The 19,909-nt window shown below is 39.6% G+C and overlaps 1 protein-coding gene across 3 annotated transcripts in view; it reads right to left on the bottom strand.

Moving 5' to 3' along the window:
• LOC122835349 (transcription factor SOX-6-like) overlaps positions 1-19,909 on the bottom strand; it is a 143,918-nt gene that overhangs the window by 96,038 nt on the left and 27,971 nt on the right. Inside the window, exon 3 of one of the 3 annotated variants that reach the window (XM_044124351.1) lies at positions 14,217-14,366. The exons of the other annotated variants lie outside the window; for them this stretch is intronic. Coding sequence (XP_043980286.1) covers positions 14,217-14,317 — 101 coding nt within the window. The 5' untranslated portion in view covers positions 14,318-14,366. The remainder of the gene's footprint in view (positions 1-14,216; positions 14,367-19,909) is intronic. 3 annotated transcript variants of the gene reach the window in all.

The raw sequence follows: 19,909 nt of genomic DNA, 5'->3' as shown, positions 1-19,909 counted from the left end.
GAGTATGAAGACAACGACATACTGTACATCTGACCAGTTGCTTCAGTAACATTTTATGTCGTTTGTCCTACAAATTCATCATGTTCAAGTTAAAGGTTTAAGTGTAGCTAAAAGTTTTTAAAAAAATCAGTTCTGGTTTCATCCAACATGTCGCTGAGTTGCCTACATGGGTGGAGGCGAACTCCAAACAGGACTTTGTATGACTTTCTTCAGTAGGAACCTTCTGGTTGCCAGCATTTATAAAGGTCTCGTTTTTAGAGTGAACACCTATAATTGGTGAGAGGAATCCACATTCAGGTTAACAACATTATCTAGGCAGTAATGAGTCAAGCATGGGTCTGTAAATGCATCTGTTAGACTTCAGATAAATATGCGGACAACATCTCCTGAGCATTTTATGCTGTCACCACAAATTGTCTCTTGGTAAAAACGTATCAAAGATCATGTTGAGAAATTCCAATTTCATGCTCTAACAGTACAGGAAATATGACGCAAATTGTTCTTCTGCTGGTTTAGTCAGCTTTTAGTGAAATCTTTAGCGAATGTCCGGTTTGCTTGGTGAGGCGTGAATACACACCTGCCTTCTGAAGTGGACCAAAAAAAGCCAACTCTGACCTGCACCAAATTTCACTTCAACTGAAACGAGATCTAGGTTTGTAGGTGGACCAAACACAAATATGAACGCCAAACACACTAAACGTGGGACGCAGTCTATAGCACAGGGCATTCTGGGTAAATGCAACCAAAACAAATGTGCAAGTCTAGTGCTAGCAGGAGAAATGACTCCTGGTCTACTGCCAAAGACAAAAGAGAAATCCTACAACCACTAAAATCTAATTCCATACCATCTTGTTTACATTTTATGAAGAAGGAGGTAGTACTTATATCTTCTTCATAGTTTTTTGTGTCGTTTCCTTCAGGGGTTCTCGGTGCAGTGCCACCACAGGCGAGGAGGAGAACAGGTTGCTTAACCAACCTGCAGTCTTAAGAAGTGGGTCCCATTAGACTCCATGAGTTTTTTACTCTGTGCTTTATGAGGTTTTTTGTGTGTGTGGTTTCGGAAACTGACTCTCTGATGGGACAATCCCATGCTTCCCTGCTCATGACATTTGCCAAACTCCTAAGACCGTTAAGAGTGTGTACCAGCTGAAAATGTAAAATAATGTAGCCATTTTTAATCTGCTGTCCTGATGGCCAGACTATTAAATGTGAAGCCAGTTTTAAAAAATCTTGTTTAAGAACAAAAATTGAAATTTAATTTACTTGTACTGTCCCTGTTTTTTGTTTTTTTTGTAGTTTTATTTAAAACTTGACACAAGTGTCATTTTCCTTGCACACAGAGGGCATTTGAAAGCTTAGGCACAAGCAATCTTAATCTCCACATGCCGATATGACCTGAGCTATTAAGTCGGAAAACCAGCAACAACTAACACTAATCCCTGATCAACTCACGGACCTGGTGCTGCAGCGATGAGAGAGCACTGGGGAGGAAGGAGAAGACAGAAGACCGCCTATATTTAGCTGACAATATTGCTGCTGCTGTGTTTATGAGGGAGCTTCAGTTTTGGTTTCTTGGAACCGGAGTCTCATATGGCCAGGAATGCCCAGGCTCTCAACCCGCTGCCACTGATAGAGTTTCACCAAGCAGGGACCATTAGTTTGTTGGTAAGCACGTCGTAAGTCCTGTTGTGACTGCCTGGAGAAGGAAGATGTTGTACTTCTTAATCTGACCATCAAGTAAATTACCTGTTAACTTCTTAGCTTACCCAACACCACCAGTGATGGATTTTTTGTGGACTGGATGTTTCGGACTATTTAGTTAGTCTTTTTCAATTAAACTTGGCTTACTAAATGTTCACATATAATGCAGCAAAACGTTACATACTCTATCAATCAATCAATCAATCAATCAATCAATCAATCAATCAATCAATCAATCAATCAATCAATCAATCACTTTATTTTGGTAAACTGTCCACATTAAACAGGAAACAACAACAACAAAAAACACAGTTTACCAAAACTCTATTCTTGCCTGCCTTGTTTTTATACCTTACAACCTGCCAGGATATCTTTACAGTACATATGTAAATCTACATAACAGCGTAAGATTTTATCATTTTACATTTTAAAGCTCTTTTAAAGTTCACCAAGAAAGGACATAATTTAAAATCATCATTCATTTCATTCCAGTTTCACACCGATAACTGACTTGATCTGGCTTTTCTCTTTTGCACATTCAAATATAAACAAACCCCGCAAATTATATTTATTCCCGCTTAGCTTAAATAATTTCTGAATACCAAAAGTAAGACTTTTATTCAATGCCTTATACATTATTTCCAGTATTTTTATATAAACAATATCTTTAAATTTTAACTTTGAATAAAGAGTTTATCAGTTGGTTCACGGTATCCCATCTTATTAATAAGCCTTATAGTTGTTTTTTGCAACTTAACTAATACATCAATGGTTGTTTTACTTGCATTTCCCCAGATTTCTGAGCAATAAGACAAATAAGATATAATCAAAGAGGAATACATATATAATGCAAGCCTTTAACATTTATTAAATCTTTTATTTTAAACAATATTCCAATAGTTTTTACAACTTTATTTCTAATATATTCTATGTGTATGTGTGATTGGCTCTCTGCCCGGGGTGCCCTTATTTCAGGGGGCAGCACAAGAAAAAGCAATCTGTCAGAATGACTTTATTTTTTTAATCAAAGCTGAAATGTTCATTGTTTTTAAGAACTCTGAACTGCATGTTTCTATTCTTATTTATATCTAGTTCTTGTCTTAAACAATTGTTTATAAAACAGATTCAAGAACTATTTAATCTGAAACTATTTTTCTTCCTTTGGCATGAAGATCCTCTGGCATGCATGGCCATTTGTCCTATGCGTCTCTGTGTTGCTTTGATGTTAAATAATAACTAAAGGGATAAAAAAAAAACCACATAATAATAATATAAGTAACAGTATTTCTTACAGAATAAGAAACACATAAAACAACCTTAAACTCTTTATATTTTTACATATATTCAATGTTGACATTTTTGGCTTTGGAAGATATTTTTTAAATGAAATGAGATGCAAAAGGTCCTTTATGTTACTTGTAAAGCTGTTGCAATACGCAAAAAATCAATTAATCGCATAATAAAATAGAACAAGCTTGTTTATTTCAGTTTGCGTGACTTGTTGTTTTTCTCTTTTCACTCTTTCTTTTTACCATAAAACTGGATCTCAACTAGCCCCTATTATGAACGACAATTTTATTTATAGCGACTTCATAATTCATTTTATTTGTTGCTTCATTTATTCTGGTTATTTAAAGTGTCTTCCAGTTCCACTGTTAAATTAATTAAAGTTTATTGATCTTTGAGAATGTGTTCTTGCATTAATATGCCATTACCATTATATTACTTGAAAATGGTATCTAAACAACAATGTTGTCGTCTATTGCGATAATCTCTGGAACAATTGATAGTCCAGCAAAATGTGCGACAGGCCTGGATACTCGGATTGGTATTCCAAGCTTGAGAAGCATAACAGGAAAACGTAGCTTGACCCAAAGCAGTTTTCCTACGTGGAATTTACAGGGCTTTATTCTGAACTAGATTTCTACTTTCTACCTACAATGTTATAATAAGGTTACTTCAGAGTTACCTATAGAGCACAAGACAAACTGAAGGTGAGCGTTTAAAAGCACTTTAATGGGGTAAATATAGGCGTAAGCACACTTTGGTACTCTATAGATAACTTTTCAGCTACGTACAAGTACCATGTAGGTACATTCATAGGTTCCCCCAAGACTGAACTGAGTGTAGCCCATAAATCCCCCCATAAATATAATGTATGTAACCTTGCAAGACACTAAAAACGTACTGTAGGTACCATGTAGATATCTTGGAGATACTTTGTGGGTTCCCTGTGAGCACCTCATAAGCACCTGGTAAGTGCAGTGACAGGAGACTGAACACAGTGCAGGGATATGAACTACTGCTGAACTGAAAAGTATCAAACATGACGGGGTACGACTTCATCAAGTTACTTTACCATCAACCAAGAACTAAGTCTTCTGTTTGAAAAAAAAAAGTGCTGAACATCTTTCCTGACCCCAATTGGGTTGAACAGAGCAATGTCATCTTTGTTGTCAGAGTGTTATTTTTTTGATGATGTTGGTTTTAAAAAAAAAACAACAACAAGTAATTAAAGAAGTAGGAACAAGAATCTCCTAAAGACATTAATGGCAGAACGACTTTGGGTAACTAGTCACATAAAAGCAAATTCTTGGTGATGCTGATGTGACTGCTCTTCTATTGCTCCCACTCATTGTTTTAGAGTATGATGATTCAACTTCTGCCCCTTGGCCGGTTGCCTCAGAAGATTTTACAGCCTTTAGCTTGGAGGAAAACTTGACAAAACAAAGTGGCGATAGCGGACAGTTAGCAGTAACTCAGAATCTCTTTGTGAGTGGAAGAGAAACAAAAACCAGGGTCGGAATTTGGCAGGAGAGCGTTTGTTCAGATCTGGCCTGGAACCTGGCGACTGGGGCAGGAACAATCAGGCATTGTGGAGTGTGTGGACGGAGAGGGACCTGTGACAGATGAGAGTGGGAGAGAGAGGGCCCCCTCTAAGAAAAACAGCGCACAAAGCACCATTCACAGGCCAGGTCCTTCTGCCACTTGTGGAGCGAGAGAAGGGCTCTGACAAAGGCCTCCAACCGGACCAATTGGGTGTAAAAACTCCGGCCATCCCAGCTGGATACAACGGAGGAAGTGGGAGAAAGAGACGGAGAATAAGAGGAGGGCCAAAAAAACAAGAGGACTTGGGAGATTGTTTGTCTTTTGGACAGTCCAAGCAAGAAAATAAAGGAAAAGAGAGCATTCTGACGGTTTCACTGGAAACAAAGAGACTCCATGGCAACGCAATCTAAACCCCCTGAGAAAGACAAAATCATGAGTGCATGCTTACAAAACTTTAAGAAATCCAGAAAGTAAAACATTTATCTTTGTCTATATTCAAAGGAGAAAAAATATTTACAAGACTCCAGAGTCTTGAGGAACTCTGAGGTTTTCTCAGCTGTCCATGACAACATAGGCAAAGTGACAGAGCCACAAATTAAGTCAAGTAAGATCAAATCTTTTCAATTAAAAGTGGAATAGAACAAAGGGACAGGCAAGACCCAAGTTCTAGGAAAATGTGAAAAGGTACGATTTCAGAACCACAATAAGTATTTCCAAGAAGACCTACGAAGCCCAGTGGTAGAGGCGGCAGGGCAGGCCACCAGCAGCGCCACTCTGTTAAACGTTACAAATATTCAGAGGTGGAAATGACATAATTTGGTAATAATGGCGCATGAGGCTGTAGGGATGGCGCAATCAGTGCACACATCTCACAGCCAGTGAATTCAACACGTCAACTATTGACCTAGCTTCATTTATCTTTACTGTCACTGTTACAGGTGCATAAAAAATCTGATATAAAATAAACAAGACTCAGACTGATGGGAAGGCAAGTAAAGCCTGGTGGCACGCCAAGCTTATAGTGCACAGGGGGAAACCCTGCAAAACATTGGTGAAAGTTGTTTCAAAGATCTCTATAAACGTTTGATCACCAACTCCCTGCCAATATTTTATTCACATTATATCTAGAAACAACTGGCTAACAAAATAAGATACTTGGATAACAATCAGAAAACCTAGTTAGGAGATTCTCCAGTAAATTATTGGTACATTTTTTAAGAGTTTAAAGTCAGCTTTTCAATTTTTTTGAAAACAGAAAAATTACTGAGTGTCTTGTGTCATCACCAGCGCAACTGTAGGCAATCATAAAAGTGTGAATGAGATGCTAACAGATATATTTGCAGTTTAATTAAATATGGGGATAAAAAATAGAAAAAGAGCCATTGGTCCTGCTTTTAAACCCTGTTTTGGTTTTTTTCTGGACTCTCATTAGATGGTTGCGTGGCGCTGCAAACACAGGCCACAGTCAAAGGTCAGACATGTGGAATGTGAGAACACACATGCCGCCTTTTTCTCCAAGAGATTCCCTTGTCCCCGCTCTTTTCTGCTAAAAATAGATAAACCCAACTGCAGGGCCTGTCACCCCCAAAACCGGCCCGTTTTCGTCGCTGCCGTTTTCGCATGAAAAGCAGTTTTCTGACTCTGCCGTCAAAGGCAACTCTGCCTATTTGTAGGTTCTGCGGTACCTACAAATAGCTTTCCTCCGTTTCAAAGCCTGTGCCGCTTATCGCCAACGACCGCAGGTATTCGCTTGACCTTCCCGTGACTCAGGTGAAACAATGAGGAGAGGTAAACAGGGGGGCGGATGCTGCGCGCGACTGTCGGCTCACATAACTAGCTACATCGATCAGCTGTCAGAGTCAAATCCTTCCGCTCCTCTCAGGTAAACACAAGTCACTGTGAGACTCTGGAAATAACTCGTAGATTTACCTTGTTAGAAGCTTCTCACAACCAAGAACGGTCTTTGAACGGTCAAGGCAAGGTGCGGAGTACAACCGATTTGTTTTTTTAAGATTTCAGTGTTATTTTTTTCTTTGTTTTAAAACATTTGACATGATGATAAGACTTTGACTAGTTCTGGATATTATGTTTTTTAAGCCTTTGCTGTTCTTTAAAGCTGCAGTATGTAACTTTTGTGACAAAATGTTTTCCACAAATTTGTTCAAATGTGTCTTGTGACAGTGTGAAACAGTTAATGTGAAAAAAATGAAGCTACCCTGTCTCCTCCCAGTACTCCCAGTACTCACTGCAGAAATACACCACTCTGTCAGAAACGACCAATCAGAGCCAGGAGGAGGGTCTTAGTGTTGTCAATCACTCGTGTACGTTGCCACCGCCCCTTGCGCTCTGCTTCACCTGGTTCATCACAACATAACCTACGTTATGTTAGAATTACTAGGATTTTGAATCAGTCATTTTCAATGTCAATATTCACCAATCTCTAGATTTTTATGTTATTTTAATTTTACGTGAAAATATTTATTTCAAGGCTGAATCACACGCGTACCTCTTCAATGCATGTGTACTGAACTGCACCCCTGATTCAACGTACAAAATGGTGTTTGTGTCTCTTGGTAACCTAAACTGTGGAGATAAATATTGAGAAAAATGTTCCAAACTCCTTTCCAATTTCAGTTAATTGCCATTTTTTTCTAAAGATTTGATATTGCATCTTGTTTGTTTTTTATTGATCTGGGTTGTGAATCCCTTTTTGGACCAGCTGACTCTCATGAAATCTGACAGTACACAACGCCTGATTTCCTCAAGAAAGTTATAAGCGTAAAGTAAACAATGAACAGATTACAGAGAAAAAAGTTGATATATTTCAAAACAGGTATGACTTTAGCACCATAGTTTTTAGATTTTACCAATATACTACTGGAAGGCTGTAATGAATAAAAGTAAACGGTAAAAAAAATAAGCACGTATTTGTTTATTTTTGTCTACAGATCTGAGCTGAACCAAATATCAAAGCACAGTCACAAAATGTAATAAACTCTCCAAGGGCTGAATTGACCAAGTTGAGTCGAGAATAATAATAATAATAATAATAAGAAGAAGAAGAAGAAATGTATTAGATATTTCACATTTTTGTGTCGAAACACCGTATTCCTATGATGTATTAATAATCTAAATCTTCACAAGAACACTCCTTCTCTCGCAAGAGTTTACAGAATATTTCAGCGTTCCAAAATAAACCAGAACATCATCCCTCATCAGGGGACGACTGCTGCGAACACAGAATCCGTCTCCATTAGGCTTGTTAATGGAAATATCAGTCAAAGCCAATGATAGGACCATCATGAAGTGATGAATGTGCCGTTTGTGCAGCGGCCACAAACCCGTAGCTTCTGTGCATTTGGGCCTCTGTGTTCAGGGTCCGTACCGTGATGCAGAGCAAAAAAAAACAAAAAACACACAGACCCCCAGAAATCCAGAAGTGGTCGCAGCGACCAACACCCTCACTTGTGCTTGTTATTTTTCCTGGCTCGCGAACACACCCGTAGCTTACACAAATACAGTACACATATACATTTTTCTGCTCCGTGGCAACCGTACAGACCCAGCCACTGAAGAAGCCATTGAGGACCAAAGTCAACACACGCAGCGGCTCAGAAAGGGACCGTTTGTTTCCCCCTCCCCTCCAACCTCACATTAGGTAGGAATTATGAACATTTTGTTTCTGAATCATAGGCTTCCTCAGTATACCAGAAACAGCTAGCTTTATTGTGAGAGGACGTCAACATCTGAACGAATTAGTTAGAAATAGACCTGAAAAATGACAAATACAGCAGGCATTCTTCATTTTAACAAGCGGAAGTGAAAACTAGACTGTAACCTATTCACTTCTCTGCAATCTTTTTGTTTCCATTTGTTTTATTCCTACCTCCATCCTTCTCTCAGGCACACTGAACACCTTGTAGAGGTGTGTACCACAAGGATCTCATGGAGTCTTACACCCAACTCGAAGGATCTCTTGACCTCTATAGGGACAGACGTGAAGTACCCATAAGCCCATTACACAACTTCTAAGCCATGCAGGCTCCTTCCAAAGTTATTGGTACTCCGGATAAAGATGAGTAAAGGCTTTAAAGGAGCAGCATTATGTGCAATCAAGGAATTATGTTACGTTCAGTTGTTATAAAACTGCTACATATATCAAAAACGACTTAAAGGAATAGAGTATTGAGTTCATAATCTAACACCTTGAAATTGGGCATCTGTCTCTTTAAAAACTCTTCCTGAAACTACACCTTCAAGAAGCCATCATAACACGGCTCCTCTGTTAACCCTTTAACAACGTTTTTACCAGCGCTGTCCTGAGAAGCAGCTCCTATAATGAGCTCAGCGGATGCACAGTTCCACCAGGTGCTAATTGCTGCTGGCTAGTCTGAAGGAGCGGAGTGGGCGAGTTGAAGGAGAGGGGTGCTCCGAACCAGGCGCTTGGAAACTGCAGCTCAGAGGAAGAGCTGCGCCTTGAAGGCTGAGCTAGGTTCACTCAGGTATTTTGCGCAGCTGAAGTGTTGCTACGGGAGATTAAAGAATTTCTCAGATGCACATGAACAAATAATTCAGTTCCATTTTTAAATGGAAAAAAAATACACATTTTATTGCTAAAATCAAATAACATGGCATTCCTTTAGTGAACGACTGCTCATTGGATTGCTCAAAGGAAGCATCTGCAGATAAAAAGCACCTCAAACATCAACATGTAAAAAGCTCCTCCCTTTCTTTTTGACTTATAAATACAGTGTAGGGCTGATAATCTGATTATTATTTTTGATTTAACAATGAAAAATTTGATAGCAAAAGGTGTTTAATAGGAGACTCTTTTTCTTTTTTCTGAACTTCTTCAGATTCTGTAAACTCTGCTGAGGAGTTTTTGGGAGTACACATTTACAGAGGGCTTTTTTTTAAATCTAAAATGCAAAATGTATATATTTTTGTACAATTTTATTTACAAGGCTGAGTGTGGTGTTGTTTCAGAAAATTGCCTTTTTTCCTACCTTATCTTTTTTTCCATATAAGAAAAAGCAACAATCTACAACAAACAGAGCTCAGTTTCTTTCCGGCGTTTTTTATGACATCTTTATGAATGGAGTCGGTATCTGCTGAGGTTTCTTTATATTTGTTGGAAGCAAGTAGAAATCCTGCTATGTGAGATTTAAAAATGGCACAAAGTTGGAGGTCGATGTGGTTAAAAAGACGCTGTCTTCCAAATAAAGTCTTCTAAATATAAAAAGTACAACACAAAGTTTAGGATATTGTTTGTAGATCTTTGCTTGCTTATTATTTTTTAAAACAAGGTCATTCTGATAGATTTTATCTTTCAGCTCTACAATGATTTACAGCTCCACTTTCTTTAAAAACCAAGCTGTTTTTTATTTATTTACAATTTCTAAATTAGAAATGAATGAAAGATATTTGTGACCCTCAGTCAGTTTCAACTTGACGGTCTTGGCTCATGTGGTAAAACATTTGGACAACACTGGATTCATGTATTAGCTACTTTAAAAGGCAGGAAGATGCTAATTGTTCTTAGCATAAATTTCCTTACTTCTCTCTGGCAAAGCTAACAGCTTCAAGAGGCCGAATGGGATCCAGCTGGTTTCAGGTTGCAATGAATCTTCAAGATTAAACAATCAAACCAAACAGGAGGCGGATTTTTAAGGGGGTTCAGGTTTCCAGCGTATCGCCGACAGTGACGTCTATTTCGAGGTGACTTCAGTGTTAGAAAGTTATCAAAAGAAGCTGGCGGCCCTGCGACAGCTGCGCTCACACATGACTGATCCCATTTGCCCCGAGGCTGGCAGCAGAGGGAAAGTGAGCTTTAGTAAGTCATTACAGGACTCCAGGGGTCTCCCTGAAAGCCCAGGACAATCATCAGACAGCCGCGTTTGACATTCTTACGAGGTAATTCGCCGCGTTCGTCCATCCCTGATATTTATTATGTACTAGACGCTCACTCGAGACGACGTTTTGGCACGGAGGAGCCAAAACTCTGATTAAGACCGGTCCTGAGGACGGCAAAAGCCACATGTACAATACCGGTTTTATTTATTAGTTCGATTCTGCGCACATTCTGACAGCAAAAGAACTGACTTTTCATTCGCAGCGTTGTTTCTTTTTAACTGAATTTTTAAAAACTGGCTTTGGAAATTCAACAACAGACTGCAGGAGAAAGCCATGTTAAAGTTTAATGCAAACAAAAGAGAATCAAACAAGAAGCTCTGGATGGTATCATCGTCTGCCGGGGCGTCCAAACAGGTGGCTTTTAGAGCACCCAGGAGGCGTGAATACCCGCTTAATCCCAGATTAAGACTGACAAGGCGTTTCGCTGCATGGCCTCGTTGTAATCCCTGTTGCCTCTCTATCCTCTGACAATGAGCTTTGTTCCCCTATCTGAGAAAGAGGATTTCCTCGGCTTTGTTAGCGTGAAGTGACTGCATTATTCAAAGGCCGGCCACGGAAACATGTTTTCGCTCAATTATTGACGTTCGTGAATGCGTAATGCGTACAGATGGTCGGAACGAGCCGTCCCGCGGAAGTCCAGCCGAGACTTCAGTTTGTGTCTCATTGGCGGCGGACGTCTCCGTCTGCCAGGAGGAGGAATGGAGACGGTGGAAGTGTGATTACTTCAGCATTCTGACACTTTTACCCAAAAGATTTCCGAGCAAAGCGTCAACAGGGCACAGGTCTAGTGTTTTTGAGATCCGTTTGAGAATATCGTCTTCATTCAAAGAAGACCAAAGACAGATTTAAGGTGAGCTGTTCAGCTTCCTGTTTGGTGAATGCTAACACACCTGATCATCCAGGAGACTCGATTCGATTGGGGACCAAAGTTCAAACATTTGTTACATTTTTACCACTTGGTGTTCACATATGGGTTCAAACCGCACCAGAATTTACTCCAACCAAAACGAGGACAAGACTTGTAGGTGTACCAGCGTTTGCTTTTTTGGTCCGCATCAAAGTGAGACTGACACGGTTTAACATTCGTCCAGTGATTATGGTGGAATGGTTGTTGCTTTTCTGCTTTTCCTTTTAAGGCCAACAAATAATCACGTAATCAACTGAACAGAAGTGACAACACTTTCGATCAGGTCAACAGTGTTGCCACTAAAAACTGACCAACTTTATTCATGTCTGCTTTCAATATTAGTAACAAGAAAAGAAAAAATAAAGTGGTGGCAATATCAGCTACCGTCAATCCCAATTGCCACTCCTCTCTTTTCCAATTTTTCGAACAACACACACCCAATATGCTGAATATCTTATTGAGATGCAAAGTGTAACATTTGGAATACAACTGTAAATAATTATTGCATTCCTAGCAGTCCGTTTTCAGATTGATGTTGCGTATACTGATGTCATTGAAACTCACACTCGGAGGCTGCATGTGAGTTAGACAGAAGAAGGGTAAAATCCTGAAGAGATTTATTATTAGTTCGTACTTGCTGAGAAAATAACAGATGAATAAAGTAAGTAAACCAGTTCAGTGTTCTCTCTCAGTCTTGTGCTGAGGCTCTCCACTCAGCACAAGGTATCTAACGTCTTTGAGGACGATATGTATTGTTCATGAGGCACAAGCTCCAACTTCAACCTGTTTTCACAAGTCAGCACAATGTATCACAGTAAAAACTTAAATCAATCAGCCACATTTGGATTTTAACCGGGACCCAAATAAATTGGTCATTCCTGAAAGTCTGGGATTCATACCTTTGATTTATTGAAGACACAGACCTTAAATTCTTCCTCTGACCATGCTAAGGTATGTTAATTAAGTTCCCCTTCCAAAAACCAACCAAGCGGCCAGAAGTCCGTGCAGCCAGGAACAACAAACTACAGTCAGCTTAGAGAAGATTAATCTGTGGAGGTTGGTATCCCATAAAGTGACTTTGGCATACAGAAAAAAAATATTGCATTTATTGGAAAAGTGTTTAGAGAAGAAAGAAACATTCAGTTAATAAAATGTAGGAAAGACTTCTTCTGGGTGCTCAAGTGTTAATTTTGTGGGTGTCTCAATGAATGCATGTGTTAATAACGTAGAGCCTTAAATTATTATTATAGGTCGTTGACATGATGGGGTTGATATAATATCCTGAACTTGAAGTGAGTCAGTGTATGTTTTCAGTAAACGTCGTGGAAATAGGAAAAAAAAGAAAAAAAAACATAGTAAGGAGAAGTGTAACAAGACCATGTGCAACAACATTTTCATCAAAATTTGTCTGTAACTGGAAATAAATTCAGGATCAGTATCTTATTAAAACTTTCTGGTTTTAATAAGATGAGTTTCATACCTAATAAGAAAGTTTCTAGTTATAACGACACATAAAACTATGTTCTTCCGACAAGTTACAACTCCTCAAGATTCTCACTCCGTTTCTACTGGATGACACTCAAACATCCCATGAGCGTTTTACTGTTACGGCGTTCCTTGTTTAAATGTGAACACTTTGGTTTTAGCAAGATATAAAACTCGTCATCACAAGTTTTGAGTCGTTAAAAGGGCAGTGTTTCTCTTTATGACGAGTTTGATATCACACTACAATGAGAAGGATTCTCATTGTAACAAGCTGCTGCTCCTGAATTTATTTCCCAACTCTGGCAGGTAAATGTTTCTGAACCATCTATCTGCTGTTAGCATGTTAGTTTTTCTGGTGAACAAAGTGACATCGTTATGTGCCCCACATGTAAAAGTTACAGATATAAGCATAATCTTTCTGTAACTACATTCAACACTTTGATAAGAGTTGGCTAATGAAAACTGCTTTCGGGCTAGCTAACAGCACTCAGTTACAAAAGCATTCAAGAAACCCGAGATAACTTGAAAGCCATTCTGCAGCTACATTTTAGGCACTTGGCAAAAAGAATCCATGAAAGGCTGACAGGCAACATGCAATTAACTTCTAAGCACTGTGAAAATACTGTGACATTAACTGCTGACGCTAAAAAAGACAAAACTAAAGAAATGTTCAGGTGGATTTTTTTTTTTTTGTCTAGACTGCATTTGATCTTTCTTTCGTTGCAAGTTTAAAATACTAAAAGACAACAAACATGAGCTGAGCAAGAATTCTTTAAAACACGAGACCAGCATGATCCCATATAAACATCAGCTAAACACGCAGCACATTATCTTACATTATTTTTGTGACTTTTGAGAAAAACGTAACTTGTGAAACGGAAAAATTGGGATTCCTTGTTTTCTAAAAACTCCGCCGAAACTTCATAATCTCATGTGAACCCAACGTCAGGAGCTGGATGGATCGTACACATGTAGCAAGGAGAGCAGTAAAAAAAAAAAACAAACAAAAAAAAACAACACAGAATCAAGTGAGAAACAATTCACTTGCTGGTTTACCACGTCAAATTTCGTGAAAGCGACTTTCAATGACCTCAGTGTTTTGTTTCAATGTCCAACAACAACTAGACTAACAAGTTAGAGTTGATGAAATGGGCATTACCAGTCTAACATTCAGCATATGCGTTTAAATAACAACTGAACAGTACTAATGAGGTGAAAGAAAAACGGTTTCAACATATTTCTCTGGGCCGAAACAGAACAATGTTCGACCTGAAATAACCATTTGAAAATCTGTCCATGCTTATCCAATGTGTGGAAAGTCAGTAATTAATTAGAACGTTCAATTTAACTGAATAAAGAAAATATAAACCAAATACCTCACCCAAAAATTTCACAAATCTTTGTGTAGAAACTATTTCTATCCATTTCTCCTGCTGCCTGGTATCTCATTGTGGGGATTCTCTGTCGTCTGCGAGCTCTCATCCGCTCCTTTTATCCGTTTCTCTCTCCGTCTCAACACCGGGCTTGTCGGCTATAAATCCCAATTAAGGGTTTCATTAGTTATGGCTGATTTATTAAGACCCAGAGCTTATCTCTGGGCCTTTTGGCCATATGTTAGCCGACTACAAGAGCTCATACATAGTTATGAGGCGTGTTGTTTACTGTATGGCATAAAGAGGTCATAAGTCAATAGATATTAATTATTGAATAAGGCTCCATAGGTTAAAGTAATTGTATCCAGATGATATATCTTCTCCCTTTGTGTATTTTGAGCGCGTATCTAAATGTGTACCTTCTAATAACGACAAATTGGCAACAGCGCGTTAAATCTGTCTCCATTATCAGCACGTGATGCAACGTTTGGAAGGGAGCCAGTCATTTTGGAGTCCCATCCAAGGGATTTGAGCAAACGTACTCCGGAGGTGCTTGTCCTCTTCAACACAAGCACATAAATTAGGCCTGCGCTCATATCAGAGTTCCTTCAGTCCCTCCGTGTCTGCAGAGTATAACACCGTTTTCCCTCGTAAATCACAGCCTATTTATCGCGCTTCATATCAGACGCTGCCAGCAAACAGACAACTGAGGTAAGGTGGTACACATACACCGTATTTTCTGTTTCTCTCTTTCTCTCTCTTGTTCAGCCTGCCCTGAAACAGCAATTAACAGCTTTTTAACTCCAAATTGCCCCCCAAATTCTCCCCCAACCACTGGGCCTGGCTCCAAAAATCACTTGTTTGTCTTTTTCCTCCTCTCCTTGGCTTCGCCTCTATCTGCCCGACAAACTGGCAAGCCTGCTGCTTATCCCATGGCACCTTATGGTCCAGATCACTGAACCATAGGAGGAATTCAGGATTAGTCAACTTTTGAACAGGTGAGCCTTTGCATGTTTACACCTGTTTACTGTAGCTGCTGTTTCCTTTAACCGCAAAATTGCGCAAATTGAAATTACGAAAGAGAATTAGCTTAATAGAAGCTCCGACAATGCGGCGGTTCTTCAGCCGTATCGAAACATTTTTTCCGCATTTTTCGAGTCACTTGATCAACAGCTAGATGTTACTATTGGCAAAAACGCCGAAGAAGATGACAGGAAGTGGAAGGAGGATGAGAGGCTTTGGGGGTTATTTTGGACAATGTCCAGCTGCCTCCTCCAGAGTTCTCACAGCATCGCACAGTTCATAAAAAGTTGTGTGTCATTGAATCCATAGCTCTTAAAATGGCAGACAGGCGTGCTGTGGTGGCGTAGGGGACGGCGCGACCCACATTTGGAGGCCTTCAGTCCTCGACCCAGCGGTCGTGGGTTCGATTCCCGGACCCGGCCGACGTTTGCCACATGTCTTTCCCCCTCTCCTTCCTCCTTCCTGTCAGCCTACTTTCAAATAAGGGATACTAGAGCCCACAAAAGACCCCCTGGAGGGGAAAAAATAAAAAATGGCAAACTACAATTTCCCCAAAACACTGCATACATAGTCCTCCCCTTGGACCCACAACGCATAGAACATTCGTAGAATATAGACAAAGATTCATACACATTTGTAAAAGGAAACTAAAAAGTAAAAACAATCATCAAAAGTGATTCACAAATTATTTTTAATGAAAGAGCTAACTCATAAAATCCAAAGAAATAAAAAAAACATTTTTTTTAAAAATCGCACATCAAGTTTGTGCACTTGCTTCGTCAGACAACAAAAACCCACACTGTAATTACAGGTAATTGTTCACGCACACGTGTTTTCCCACATCCACTTTCCTGCGGCTCCTGGTGAATGACTAATTGGGGGTGACAGAGAACAAAGGAGAAGATTAGGAGACTGAGCCTGTGACACACCGCCACAGGTCAGGAGCGGGTTTAGCCTCTGTGATTATGGACGGGCAGGAGTCACCGAGGGACACAGCCAGAGCCGACTCCTCTACGCCATGCTGAGCAGCCTATTCCAGGCCCTGCGTTCGTGGTTCTACGTAAAACTTTAAAGACGTCAACATGCCACGGAGCTCCATCAGCAGCCGAGATTTACAGGTCATGTTAAAAAAATAAAACAAAATAATAATAAAAAGCTCTCCGGAGAGAGTAAGCAGTTTATTTATTTTGTGAGTAAATAAATAAACTCTGATGAAAACCACACACACAAAGTGCATTTGTGAAACCTTGAAAGGGAGCGTTTCAAATTGAAACGTTACCTTGGAGATTACCTTTCTGGAACCGTCTGTAGATGTTTGTATATTTAAGGAGAATATAAAAACTCCCCTCTCAGCTGGTCATTTTTTTCCCTCCAGAGAAAAGAAAACCAGTGGGCTCTTGGTTTTAGGCGCTCGGCTTCTTTATCGGCGCACCGTCTAATTGCTCGGTTTGATTCTGAAGCTAACCAGGAGCGATGTCGTCCCTCTGCGATCGCCACAAAGGGCCTCATTGGATTAAGTTCGAGCAGGCTTTGTTAAAAGCTGGCGCAAATCTAATCAAGGAAGAGACCTCGATTATGCTAGCATGTACTTAAATGATCAGATCACTAGAAACAGAGGAGGGGGGTTGGCTGGTGTTGGAATGCAATCAGCGGCCATTAAAGGCCGGTTCGTTCTGGCTGATGGCGGCTTTAAAACGAGATCCGGGATTTTTACGAGTGCTGAGGAGGGTGTAATTATGAGAAAAGAGGAGGTAGTAAGTACCTTTTTCTTGCGTGATCAAGGAAATATTGTTCACAAAATAGAGTGCATCATGTGATTTTTAAAGATCTGGATCAGTACTTTACTCTTCCTTAACAGTCTGACATCAGATGCTGTCTGGGTGGTTCAGAGACTAACGGTGGATACATCCGCTAACACAAACCACAGCGACATCGTTGACATTATACTACTACAAACGCTAGTTACGTTTCCATTGACCATACAATTGAGCAACTTGACATTTAGAAAATACATTTGCTAAAAGGAACCGCTGCAATTTTGAAAAAACTCTTTCTTTTTTTTTTTTTGATAAAACGTTTTGGCGCCGGGATGAGGTGTTGATTATTATTTTTGGTCGTACTGAAATGGATTTATTTTCGCAAAACATCAATGGAAACACCGTTTTCGCATCACATGAGACAACAAGCGTATGTTGCCACTGGTCAAATCACCAAGACGACGACAGGAAGAGATTGCAGAATGATGGTGCAGCGTGTTTCTGAATGACCTGAAAAATACTGAGTCACGTGTGATTTCAATTGTGGTTCTTAGTCAGTGGAAACAACGTAATGGCGAATTTGTGGGGAGGGGTTTTATGTCAGCAGGACGCGTTTCATTTGAAATGAGTGGCTGGGAACTCGACATGACTGGTCTAACACGAACAACATGGTAGTATCTGGATGCTTCGTGTAATGATGTCAAAATGATACAATGAAGTCCAACACAAGACAGAAAAACATCTCACTGACTGTGGTTAAAGACTGAAAAGAAAGACAACAATTATATGTACTTTAAAAATCATAACTAAATAAATAAATAAAAATCTTTCCAAGTCAAACATCCCAATCTTTTGGACCTATATGAGGTGTTCAAAATTGCATTCATTAAAAGTATTTTAATAAGTAGCTTTACTTATTGGGAGAAAAAAAACAACTAAAGATGTGTCTATTCAGTGGCTCTTTGATCTACTAATAAATCATCTTCAGCAAACATTTCAGCCGTCAACAACGGACTGCAATCCACCTGAACCAACGAGTAGAACGCTCCGGTTTCTCTCAGGGTCGAGCTGCGCATCAAAACGATGCCGCTGATCGTGTTTCAGCTTGATACATCTTATATGAACACGTTAAATTCTGACATAAATGAACAAATTAAAGAGAGGGAGGGAAGAGGGGGGGGGCAAAGAGGCTTAAACGAAGCGTTAAGATGAGCCTAACAGCTGGTGGGGACGCCTCTTCCAGCTACAGCATGTTGAAGAATGTAGGAAAGGTGAAGAGGCATATTGTTTGCTCTCCATTATATGCTGGATCACTGCAGGCCCAAGGGCCAGGTGGCATTCTGTGAAGCCCCTGGTGGAACAGCTGAGACTGACCCTGCCCTCTGACCTCCTCGAACCATGACAGGAAGCAATTATCCGGAATGTCAGCGAGTGCGGTGGCATTCCTCCACGGGAGGCCTGAGGTCTGAGCAGATCACAGTTGTCGTCGATGACGTGCAGAAAATAAAGCAAGAGCTCATAAATACATCATGTTCACACGCATATTCACAAGCTGGGTCGAACCTTTTTTTCTTTTGTTTTATTAACGACCCGCTCTGACATGAATAAAGAAAAAAAATTCACATAAAACCTTTAAAACTTGTTATGCGTTTGTGATCAAACAGCCGATGAAAAACAGTAAGTTAATCTGACTCTCCAGGAAGCTGCGACTTTACCACAAATCTGACCAATCACCTTAACGTTTTCCATATTTTCTGACCAATCACTGCAGAGTTTTCTTCCAAACAACCCAGATAACTCAGCTGAATGCTGACAAGTTACTCCATCTCTGGTATGTCATATTAAGCTTGTTAATATAGAACGCAAATGTTATTGTTACCCATTTTGCATTGCTTGCTCATTAGTTGATGCCAGGAACAAACCCAATCCTCTTTCATTTCTACAGAATACAGAAGTTGCATTTCCATTGACAATATAACTATGCAATTTGACATTTCGTAAATAAATCTGCCCAATAAAAACACTGACATTTTTTGAAAAACCTCTTGTTATTTGATTAAAAAAAAGTTATTTTCGGCTGTATCAGAATCGGTTTATTTCGCAAAACTGCAACAGAAAACTGCTGCTGGCAAAAACCACAAAGAAGACAACAACAGGAAGTAATTGGAGGATGATTCCGTGGCATGTTTTTTAACGGCTTATTGCATACACAAAATTACGCACGTATGGTTTCAATTATATTTCTTATTCAATGGAAACACAACAATTGCAAAATTATGTTTTTTGTTTTTTTTACATTAGCGGAATATTGGCCAGGTTTGCGCACATTTGTAATGGAAAAGCAGCTAGTGTTACTTTCCACATATTTAAAAGAAATCTTTATCATGTGCAGCAATTTAAATCCTTTTCATCAAAAAAGAATAAAGCTTAAAAAAATTTGAACTTTGACCGCAACTTTTTGATCTCAGGCCACAACAATCACAATAAAGCATCGCAACATCCAGGATTGACTAGTTAATTACCAAAACAGAATCCTCACTTTGAGATTTAATTGCGATTGAAACAGGTATCATTGAAAAAGTGACTTCTTTGTTGTATTCTCAGCCTCAATTTGTAGAAATGCTTCCAATTACCTCTTGATAATGGAAAATTGGACCACAAACTAGACACTGCTGTGTGAAAGGACCTGACTCACATAAGGCCTGCAGTGGAGCTACTCAGCAGATCGGACCACCTAGACAGAGCTGTGAATGTGCGCAAGCATTAGAAGGAGAGATGGAAAGCACGTATCCTTTTGAGAAAAAAAAAACGATCAAAAAGGTTAAAATATCGATCAGTTCTGAAGCTCTGCTCGCCTTGCACCTTTTATTTTCCAACTTGTCCCACTCATCCGAACCTCGCATTACCTCACCAGAGGAGGA

This window comes from Gambusia affinis, linkage group LG08 (assembly GCF_019740435.1).
Source record: "Gambusia affinis linkage group LG08, SWU_Gaff_1.0, whole genome shotgun sequence".
Taxonomy (NCBI): Eukaryota; Metazoa; Chordata; class Actinopteri; order Cyprinodontiformes; family Poeciliidae; genus Gambusia; species Gambusia affinis.
The sequence above is the reverse complement of the archived record's forward strand: the minus strand, read 5'-3'. Positions and strand labels throughout refer to the sequence as shown.